This window comes from Labeo rohita, chromosome 23 (assembly GCF_022985175.1).
Source record: "Labeo rohita strain BAU-BD-2019 chromosome 23, IGBB_LRoh.1.0, whole genome shotgun sequence".
NCBI lineage: Eukaryota > Metazoa > Chordata > Actinopteri > Cypriniformes > Cyprinidae > Labeo > Labeo rohita.
This window is the reverse complement of record NC_066891.1, coordinates 9,229,808-9,241,242: the sequence shown is the minus strand read 5'-3', so window position 1 is coordinate 9,241,242 and position 11,435 is coordinate 9,229,808. Positions and strand designations below refer to the sequence as shown.

General features: G+C 36.5%; 1 protein-coding gene across 1 annotated transcript; it reads right to left on the bottom strand.

Moving 5' to 3' along the window:
- Window positions 1-942: 942 nt before the first annotated feature.
- racgap1 (Rac GTPase activating protein 1) lies at window positions 943-11,144 on the bottom strand. Its single transcript, XM_051096647.1, has 17 exons — window positions 10,997-11,144; window positions 10,303-10,393; window positions 10,016-10,218; window positions 9,782-9,924; window positions 9,113-9,182; window positions 8,865-8,918; window positions 8,702-8,779; window positions 8,280-8,397; window positions 7,681-7,832; window positions 5,858-6,022; window positions 5,660-5,755; window positions 5,382-5,580; window positions 4,827-4,932; window positions 2,624-2,756; window positions 2,402-2,531; window positions 2,214-2,325; window positions 943-2,140 (listed from the first exon to the last, which is right to left on the bottom strand). Exons 2-17 carry the CDS (start codon window positions 10,385-10,387, stop codon window positions 2,065-2,067), a joined length of 1,920 nt encoding a protein of 639 aa, XP_050952604.1. The 5' UTR covers window positions 10,388-10,393; window positions 10,997-11,144; the 3' UTR covers window positions 943-2,064.
- Window positions 11,145-11,435: the final 291 nt, after the last annotated feature.

Here is an 11,435-nt window from a genome sequence, read left to right as displayed (position 1 = left end):
ACTGAAAAATCATGCTGGAGGATTTAATGTGCTCCCTTTATATAGAGTATGTGTGATCGCAAAATTGAAAGTCGAAGTGAATAGCTGCTCATACACCACATACGATACCAGCTCCCCGATGTGTAAAAATTATATTTAACATTGCGTATGCAGGCAGTAATGGCCCTAAATTCAGCGGGACCAAGAAAACAGTCCAGCTTAGGGCTTTAATACAAAAAGCAGAATCCCGGACATTTTGGGCGATAGAAATCCCAGCCTGACGCATTTTTTTAGGTCCAAAATGAGGACATGTCAGAGGAAAAGAGGACGTATGGTCACCCTAACTATTGGAAATCAAGCAAGATAGTATGCATAGACCACAAAATGTTGGCAAAATAACACATTAGCGGGCCGGAAGGAATAATATGGAATTTTTTTCCAGAAAACTTCTTGCACAAAATAATTTCAAGGGCCTATATCGAAGTATGTTAACTGTCCGGGGCTTTGAAATTAGTTTTTTTTAGATTCACAAACTTTCAAGGATTTCAAGGAGACATGTGGATTACTTGTGGACTACTGTGATGTTTTAATCAGCTGTTTAGACTAATTCTGATGGCACCCATTTACTGCAGAGGATGCATTGTTCTGATAAAGAAAACAAACAAACAAAAAAAAAACATCTACTTGAACAAATAAAGCAAACTTCTGAACTTAAAAAATAAAATAAAATAAAATAAAATAAACACTATATAGATGTCCTAATTTCCAGATCAGTTACTTGACAGTTGTAACCCACAAGGGCTTTCAAGAAATCTATCAATCCTCTTTTCCATAAATTTCCTGTCTTGCACAATTTGTGCCTCAGTGATTTTGTATTATATTTTAAATGTGAACATTTAAGTCTCATCACTTCAGTCCAACTCGAAATCCCAATGCGATGTGTTAAAAGACAGACACGAAGGACTTGCAATAAATGAATGTATTTTACAAACAGCACAAGTCTTACAAAATATATCACACCACTCAAAGTGAAAAGCAACTGGAGTTAATAAATCAACATGTTCAACAGGGTAAACAATTGCCCTTTTAAAACAACAAAATCTCGACAGTTCAGTGCTGCACAACTACTGGTCCAGAAACGGTGCACCACTGAAATAAAAATGACTAATTGTATACAGTAAAGAGTGTCCAATCAGAATAATCTTTTATGAATTGAATGAGGTACACTAGATCCTTCAAAATCAGTCAATTCTCCCAGAGGGCACCTTTTTTGTTTCTACTTTAAATATGGTATAAAATTCAACAGATTGAGCCAAAACTGCATAAAGACAAATCAATGCCATAGTGAAAATCTGAAAGAAATCTGGCCATGTTCATTTATGATCAAAAACAATTATGAAGCTGCAAGACGAAATGCCCAATCAAAACAACCAATATTGTTTTCGCATACAAATTGCATAGAATTACCTCAATTTTCTTGTTCTGAACCCCTTAGAGGGTTCAGAAGCACAGTGTATCTTAAACAACAAATTTTGGATTAAACGTACTGGCTGTGAAATCTAAACTTGACCGTGTTTAAAAACACAATTTACACTTTACATAGAAAAACCTGATAGTCACTACAGCCTTGAACCCTCTACAAAACTGAGACTTTGCTTGTCGTTCCATGTAAAACACACTTACAATATGCAAGCAATACACAAGTTTACAGTTTCTGATTATACTATATACAAATCTTGCATACAGCGTAACCTTTTTTGTTTTAGGTGCTACAATCAAGTTCAGGCTTCTTTATAAAGAACTCCCGAACTGATGCAGATCGTGTTAATTGAGGATTCAGCGACTGATGGAAGTGCTTATATCAGCCCATCGCTTTGGTTGTGAGAATGTTAAAAGTACATTAAAACATTTAAAAGCGACTAAAATACAAATGATACTAGAAAACTTGACAGATAAAAAGAGTAGTGTAAATATGGTTCAAAATGACAGACAAACCAGATATAAAATATGCAAGTAGGATACTGTAATATATTGCAGCTGTTTCCTAAAGAAAAGAAAAACTCTTAGCCTTGAGGAGCTTCAGGGCTACTTCAGGAGAGGTGAGGCGAAGAAGTGCCCCTGGCGTGGGGCGCTGACCGCAGCTCTGCTCCTGCTAGAAAACCTAAAAACAACAGGTAATGGTTAGTTCACTTCTACTCAAAGAACACTGGCAGAACATGATAGGATTCACATACTTTGGAGTGATTGCATTGAGAGTTGCGTTCTTCATGCGCTGGGAGAGAGAGCTGGACGACGGGGTCTTGCTCATCTGCTGGTCAGGAGTTGTAAGGGGACCAAACATACTTGCTATAGAACAAAAAAAGCATGTTATAATACAAAGTAGTAGTTTTTTTGTGTGTGTGTTTGGCTGTGAAATTCATACTTTTCTGATCAGGAGTTGCATGGACATTGGCGTTCTCAATGATCATATGATCATTGTGAGCATGATCGTTGTCACTGATCATAAACTGACTCCAGTACTCCACTGGCAGACCCAGGAGACGCTCAACCACCTGAGAGAGACAGAGAGAAAAAACAGCTTGGTGAAAAACAGAGCCAAAACACCAACAAGTAAAAAACTATACTTTTGCAAAAGATCACTTACTTTTGGCTGTCGTTTTGTATCCTGCAGGATGGTCATTGGATCTGGGTCAGGCACGGCATGACCCACAATTGTGGGCCCAAATACACGAGCCAGATTGGTTGCATCCATCTTTGTATCTTTGCTCTGGGCCACCCTTAACATAATGGAAATAATACTTAAATACAATAGTCTCATTATATGGAAATAATACATCTGACAGCCTAAAAACTGCTGCTACAAGCATTGGGTTTTAATATCCAAGAATGTTGCTAAATTAAGCGGAACCTATAGTGAGAAATACAATAAATCATAAAAACAATGTGTGATGAAAGACTTTCTTTAAATATCCAGACAGTTTTTTTTTGTAATTTGGTTTAAATGGACTGAATACATCACCCCATACACATTCAGTGTTATTGTTTAAAGATAGTGAAGACAGTCCCTTAATTAGCTCTTCATGTTACATTGTGTATCATTGTTGTTAAAAAGGAGAAAATACAAAACATTTGGAGAGGGAAAAAAAAAAAAAAAAAAAAAAAAAGTAGTGCTTCCAAGATTGATTACATGTATATCTGGTAAAAATTTTGTAACCATATTATTGATGTTTTTGTTTGTTGTAGAAATAATGCCATGGTCAAATACAGTTTAAAGAGTTGTTTACCCAAAAATGAAAATTCTGTCCGTTAATTGTTCACCTTCATGTCATTTCAACCCCACAAGACCTTTGTTCATCTTTAGAACACAAATTAAGATATTATTTATCAAATCTAAGAGCTTTCTGACCCTGCATAGACAGCAACACAACTAACATGTTCAAGGCCCTCGAAGGTACTAAGGACATAGTCAAAATAGTCCATGTGACATCAATGACAAGCTATAAGAACACTTTGCTTGTAAAGAAAACAAAATGAACGACTTTATTAAACAATTTCTTCTCTTCTTTGTCAGTCTTCACTGCAGATTCTCGAGAGTGCATCTCTAGTTGCATTGCTGTCTATGCAGGCTCAGAAAGCTCTCGGATTTCAAAAATATCTTCATTCGTGTTCTGAAGATGAATGATGCATGATGTCTACAGGGTATTTACAGCACCACATATCAAAAATATGCAACTGTAACACCATTTCAAGAGTATAACCATCATACATAAAGGAAAGTTTTTGGTAATGCTTAAAAGTAAAGGCTTTACATTTATGCTTTTACACCCTCCGGTACAACTATCTCTTAAAGGAGAAGTCCACTTCCAAAACAAAGATTGACATATAATGTACCCACCCCCTTGTCATCCAAGATGTTCATGTTTTTCTTTCTTCAGTCATAAGGAAATTATGTTTTTTGAGGAAAACATTTCAGCATTTTTCTCCATATAATGGACTGCTATCTAACAAGCCTAACGATCGGTTATTTTTTTAATGAAAATAATACAATTTTTTTTTTTTTTTTTTAAATGTCAAATGCTTGTCTTGTTTTATTCTGGCTGGACTGTTTTTTTTTCCAGTTCATGACAGTTAGGGTATGTCGAAAAACTCCCATCTCATGTTCTCCAACTTCAAAATCATCCTAAATCGCTGTTTTACCTTTTTTGTTAAGGGTGTTTGATCTTTGCATGTTCACTTTGCAAAGACTGGGTTGGTACTTCTGCAGTGATGTAGGATGATTTTGAAATTATTTTTGAAGTTGAGGGAGAAAATACGATTGGAGGTTTTCAACATAACCTAACTGTCCAGACAGCAGTTCAGGCAGCGCAAAGCAAGACGAGCGTTTGAGATTAAAAAGTATTATTTTTATTAAAATAACTGATTGTTACGCTAGATAAGACCCTTCCTCGATCCTCGGCTGGGATCATTTACAACCACATTAGGGATCGTTTCAAGCCGCATTTAAACTTCATTTTGGAAGTTCAAACTCGGGGCACCATAGCCGTCCATTATATGGAGAAAAATCCTGAAACGTTTTCCTCAAAAAACTATTTCTTTACGACTGAAGAAAGACAGACATGAACATCTTGGATGACAAGGGGGTGAGTACATTATATGTGAATCTTTGTTTTGGAAGCAGACTTCTCCTTTAAGGCACCACAAACTGCTGTAGCTGCTTTAAACCTTGAATATCACAAATTTAAGTGTAATCTGGTAAGAAACAGTTGGTTTTTAGAATTAATTAGTATTAGCAACTTGCAGCAGTAATAAAGCATTCAGTAGAACCAAACAGCATGTGTGCCATTTACCTCTGCAAATGGATGATGAGGAAGGCCAGAGTGTCTCTGTTGGGCTGTGGAAGATCACTGATGTTCTGGTACATCAAGGCGATGCTGTTGTCATCGTCGGACAGCTCTATGAGAAGAGAGTAAATGGATACCATTGAATGTACTGACACTGACAATCACGATGTCACAAAATATTTCTATTTTAAATAAATGCTATTCTTTTCAACTTTGTTCACAAGAACCCCATGTCAATGTATCACAGTTTCCCCAAAAAAAGAAAAAAAGCAGCACAACTGTTCTAAACATTATTAAGAAGAAATGTTTCTAGAACAGCAAATCCACATATTAGAATTAGAAAGAATTTCTGAAGGATAATGTGACACTGAAGACTGGCCTAAAGATGCTGAAAATTTAGTTTTGATCATAGGAATAAGTTACATTTTAAAATATATAATCATTTTACACAACATTACTGTCTTCACTGTAGTTTTGATCAAATAAATGCATCCTTGGCAATTTTTCCCCAACAACCCCAAACCTTCGAACTGTGGTGTACATTCATACATCCACACTAACCAGCAGCATCCATAAAGGCACGGTTGAGGCGGAAGGTCAGCAGGGGTTCTTTGAGGTTCCTCAGGAAGTCCTTTAGGAGGCCAGTGATGGCGTGGATATCTTCCACCTTGCTGAGCAAGGGAACAGTCTTCCCACGCAGGAACTTCTCTTTCAGGTCCTTTACCACGCGATCAGAGCCAGAAACCCGGTACAGACCAGTCTATCAAGGGAATATGTAGGTTTTCAGACCATACTGGCCTTGTTTAGCATTCAAGAATTCAGGATCTTTATTGACTTACCTCACGTAGGCCCCTCTGCTCAATCTCATTAACGCAGTGCACCACTAGCGAAGGAATCATGGGAGAGGAGGTGGACACATAATTTGCTAGGGCGCCCTATTGAAAAATGACACCAGAAGCAATCAGTGAATAAGGTATTTATGTTTAAAGAAATTAAGAAAAAAAAAAAAATGATAAAGCTTTATAAAAATGTGTCACCTCCTCAAATTTCACTGGAGTCCCAGTCATGGTTGGAATGCAGGGCAGAGGGCAGCGCTCACGGCACTCGGGGTGGGCCACCACACGGCAGTCTCTGCACTTTAGGGAGATCTTCCCAAATTTGATCCTCTTACCACATGGTACACAAGACTCCGGCTTGATCACCTAAAACAAGCACAACAGCAAGGCAGATGTGAGCTGTGTTTTTAGCAGTTTAACATGCTTTGAATCCTTTACTTGATGTGGACATTTGAGTCATAATATGGAAAACTATTTTGCTTTTTTTGCCATGATAACAAATACGGCTTACGAGTGCCACAGAAAGGTAGTAAGAACATTATTAAAATAGTCCACTCTGAGATCAGTGATTCAACAGTAATTTTTTGAGGCTACTAGAATACTTTTTGTGTACAGAAAACTAAAATAATGTCTTTATTCAACAATTTATTCAATATATTTGAACCACTAATAACTATTTTAACGATATTCTTACTACCTTTCTGGGCCTTGAATGCGGTAGTTGCAGTTAGGGCTGTCACTAACGATTATTCTGGTAATCGAGTGATCTGACAATACATTTTGTGGTAATAAAAGTAGAACAATATCATTTAAAATGACTTAAAATACTTATATAATAACAATGAGGCAATAATAAACAAATAAAATAAAGTGTCTTAACTGTAAACTGGTAAAATAATGTATTATAAACAATAGAGCTAATGTACATTACATTAAAACAAATGACTGCAGAGGGCTCCAACAGCCTGATGATTGTTTTTACACTTTACTGCACAGTTTAGTCCATGTTTAATATTGACTCATCAACATTTCATTCAAATGTCTACTTAATCTTTAATATTTGGCCATTTCTTATGGCCAAGGGTTTAAACTTATTTTGAAAGCGTGATGAACAGATAGCACATTGAGAAAGATAATGTATTTTCCTGTGTTTGCACAGGTTTATAAATGATTTACCTTACAAATCTGATGAAATGGCATATGTTGCGTTCCCAGATTAACGTTATAATCCCAAACTCATAACAACATGCAGAGATGGAGTTTGAGACACTCCACACATGTAAATGATAACAGTTTGTGTAGCAGCATTTACTGTGAACGGAGCCGCTCTGAGATGCACGTACATAATCTACCACATGTAAATAATGAAAGCGCATATATATATATATATATATATATATACACACACACACAACCTGCATGACATTTATTTAATTGATTTGTAGCATTTGTGAATTCTTAAAACCATTATGCATGCGATTTTTAAATGGGTTCAATATGTAGAATGCGCCACTTCCGTTATTTTGCTGATTACTCGACATGGCCAAAATGCAATCAAGAAATTTATTTAATTTATTTTATTTTATTTTATTAAATCGAATACTCAAATAGAATCAAGGAATTGTTGCAGCCCTAGTTGTGTTGCCGTCTACGCAGGGTCAGAAAGCTTTTAGATTTCATCGTAATTTGTGTTCTGAAGATGAACAAAGGTCTTACATGTTTGGAATGACATGAGGATGAGTAATGACAATTTTCATTTTTAGGTGAACTATCTCTTCAAATGTCAATTCGTTTTAAGTTTCACATTTCATTATTTATCAGCTTTACAACAACTATATTTCCCTCATGAACCCAATTTAGAAAAGCCCTGACTTACAGAATCATATTATAAATGGATCTAACAATTGTATAACTTCAAAAACTAGTAGAAAGCAACCCTTTGGTTGGGACTCGAGAGCAGTGCAATTGGAGAAGCGCATTGATTTGAGAGATTAAAAAGATTTGTATGCAACAGCGCATCATACCGTTTTGGACACAAACTCATGCAGGCGGACACCTCCGTTGCCCTGGGGAGTACTGGGCTCTGCCTTGAGCTCTCCATTAGGCTGACTAGGCTGCTTGAACACATCCATAGACCGAACAGAGTCGGTGTCAGCAGTGTCCCACTCCAGAGCAGCTGAGAAACAAAGCAGAGAGAGAAGCACTGCTCACTACTGCAGAATACTTAAACAGATATGCAAAGGCTCAGGGTGTGAGAAATGATCATGAAAAACATCCCATACAAAACAGCCATCTCATAAAAAAAAAAAAAAAAAAAGAAAAAAAAAAACAACAATAAAGACTACCAGACTGGAGACTCAACAAGGGGTCAATTTAAAACACCCTAGAGTCCTACAAAGCATGTATTAAATTATTTAAAAAATTAATCTTTGACCCTATTCGATAAAGTACCACATATTTATGATACTGCAACCACATATCATGACTCACTGCGGAGCTTATTTATAAAACAGCAGCCTGCACATTATTATTCAGTCAATAAGAAAATCGCATAATCAATGACTCATGCAAATATTCTCTGCACTGTGCGCCCTCACAAATGACAATAATAAATTTAGCTTACCAGTTTTTCGGCGGCTCCGGGTCCAGTAAGGAACAGCCTCCACGGTGGTGACAGCTTCAATGGGTCCACCATCAGCGGGCACCGTCACGGTGGTCTTAGCCACCAGAGACTCATTACCCTGAGAAAACGTGACTTGAATTAATTGTCAAAAAATTCTAAGCGACTACGCATTTAACTAAAATACGGAGGTATTAATTGGACATTAACAGCATATCAGAATCAACCAGGGAATAGCTTGTTGGCCCTCACAATGTCAAAAGAAGACAAAATCGTCCAATATTCACACTCCTATGGGTTGTGGGAATTGGTGGAAACATTTTACTCGTAATGACTAAAGCAAAGCCCTGCAGGGAGCCTTTAAACTGAAGAGTCTTTTCCCAGTATTAGACAGTCAGTCTTGTGCTTATGTAAGCCGCTCTTACCTTCTCAGAGGTTCGGCCGGTGGAGCGGGACCTCTTGGCAGCGGCAGGGGGGCCGTCAGTGTGGTTTCGGGAGGAGCGCTGTGTTGAGACAGATTAAATGATCAGATATTGATCGTAATGTGGAAGTAATTTGACTAAATACAGCATTATTTGGGAAGCTTACTCTCTTTTGCCGTTTCTTGAGACGAACAGTCCTGATCGCAGAAGAGTCCCAGTCCTTTTTTCAGAGAAAAGTTCATTCAAAAATGAATTACCACAACAATAAAACTCCAATCAATAAAAGATGAGACGGCCTAACAAAATTAAAATGTTAAATTCAATTTTTTTTTTTTAATGTGCTTTCTCCCTGTCAAGTTTGAGACTGGAATACATATAAGAATAATGTTTTTAATATTCAAGAAAAAGGCATACCAAAGAATCATCAGTTTTATCATAACTGATGTCTGACAAGATAGAGGCTGATTCATCAATGGTTGTCAGTCTAGAAGAAAGGGTGAGAGGAAAAAAAAAAAAAAAAAAAAAAAAAAAAAAAAAAAGGTAAGCAGTAAGAAACAATTCAATCATAAATTACTTTTTGTCTTTTGACACTCATGTAGTTATCTCCTTATAAATAAGATACAGTCCATTTAAAGGCAAGGTTTTGATCAATTTAAAGCATTCTTGCTAAACAAAAGAATTAATTTCTATAATTTTTCCTAAGCTTTTGAATGGTATAGTGTACATTGTTACAAAAGCTTATTGATAACAGGAATAAAGTACATTTTAAAATATATTCAAATAGAAAGTAGTTATTTTAAATAGTAAAAATATTTTACAATATTATTATTTTGGACCAAATAAATGCAGGCTTGGTGAGAAGAGACTTCTTTATAAAAAAAAAAAAAAAAAAAAAAAAAAAAAAAAAAATCTTACAGTCTAAAAACTTTTGACTGGTAGTTTATAAAACTGAAAGGCCCAGTTCTAATGTTTTATGATGCCAAACCTGAAGGATTTCTTGAAGAATAACAAGGTTTAGTCAGAAATCCATGATATTACAGAAATAAAATGGTTGATAATGTGATTTCATGTTCATTCTCTTACCGTCGACTAGTGTTGAGGTTTGCAGGATTCTGGGAACGGGCATTCAGAAAAGCCAGAGCTGAGCGCTGCTCCTCATTTAACTGGATGCTGTTACTGGAGCCTTCAGACACCAACAGCTCACGGATGAGCTGGATCTGACGGTCCTGCAGAAGCATGAGAAACCTGGTTTTAGCCTAAATTCAGAGAAAGGTATAAAGCACAAAAACGCAAACATGCAAAAAGAAGCCTACAAACCAATTTTGCACAGTCAGCCTCAGCTTTCTGTCTCCGACGGATCTCCACATCTACTTGGTTGCGGGCATGTTTGAGCTTGACCTCCAGAGCTCCTCGCTCCGTCTCAGCCTTGGTGAGCACCTCCTTACAAGCATTCAGCTCCTGCTCGACTCTTAGCCATTTACGACGGCTGTCCTCAAAGTTCACAGCCAACTGAATGAACTCTGACAATGAGATAAAGAATGGCAGTGAATATTTTGTACAGTATGCATTCTGTTTCAAATTTTCAAGCCACAAGCAGTACTTACGAGGTTCAATACTTTCATTGAGAACATCAACTTGTGCCCGCAGGCTTTCAAAAAGGCTGTGAAGATTGATCACAGCAGTCTCCATGTCCTCCTGCGTTGCAGAAAAACATTTTAGGTGTGAATATCAGTTCAAATAACTAGCTAGGTAGCTATTTTGCTTCTAGTTATATCGTTCTGAGACCCAGCAACTTATTTGAAGTTGGCATAGGATTATTGTTAATATCTCACGACCATCTACATGCCACTGGTTGGACACTATGTAGCTTTTTAGTCTTACATAATGTTGGGGCGTGGCCAAATAATGAATATTAATATGTGCCTGAATAAAATATAAAAAAATAATAATAGTAACCTACTACTAGTAGTACCAAAAATCTAAAGTAAAAATGCATAAATAAAGTGACCATATTAATTATTATTATTATTATTTAAATATCTTTGAAAAATTCACTATACACCACAATAATGCTAATAAAAGTATCACGCTCGTTTTTGCTGGGTTTATGTAGATAAATTGTAGATAACATAAACATGCTCGCATTTAAATCACGATATGATTAAGTTAGTTATGAACAATGTAAATACAGTAAAACACTAGCATGTGTCTTATAACCGACTCGTCATTAGTAACAAACACTAACATTACAAACAAACATTGATTCATTAAAGCAAGTCGTCAGATATTTTAACTTACGGATTTGTGTAGACGTCCAGCCTTGTTTGTGAAACGATGTGATTCAAAATTATAACGTAAAACGAGATTTTCTCCAGGGACAACAGCACCGTACCGGTTTGTTCAACCAGGTTTACCCGGATATGTTGTTAACGTTAGCGTCCAGAAGAGTTGCGTTTCAAATTTACCCGCCAGCCAATCATCGCACCCCGAGCGTGTTGACGTATGCGCGTCGACGCAGTACGTACAGGCCGTGCGTCTGCTGTACCGCTTGTTGACAAATAGGGTCCTCCCTAAAATTTGGGGGTCTGCATAATAGTTATACAAGTAAACTCAACAATTAAAAAAGGACATAAAAAAGGCAAAACTGGGGATAATGTAGTTTCTTTAAAAAAAAAAGAAAAAAATTATATATATTAAAATATGTAATTAATTTTAATTTATAAATTATACTACAGTT

Coding starts and splice junctions, on each gene's coding strand:
- racgap1 (XM_051096647.1), bottom strand. CDS start 10,387: ATGGAGACTGCTGTGATCAATCTTCACAGCCTTTTTGAAAGCCTGCGG. Junction 8,780..8,864: donor TCAAGAAACGGCAAAAGAGA/GTAAGCTTCCCA, acceptor GTCTCAACACAG/CGCTCCTCCCGAAACCACAC. Junction 2,326..2,401: donor TGCAACTCCTGATCAGAAAA/GTATGAATTTCA, acceptor TTTGTTCTATAG/CAAGTATGTTTGGTCCCCTT.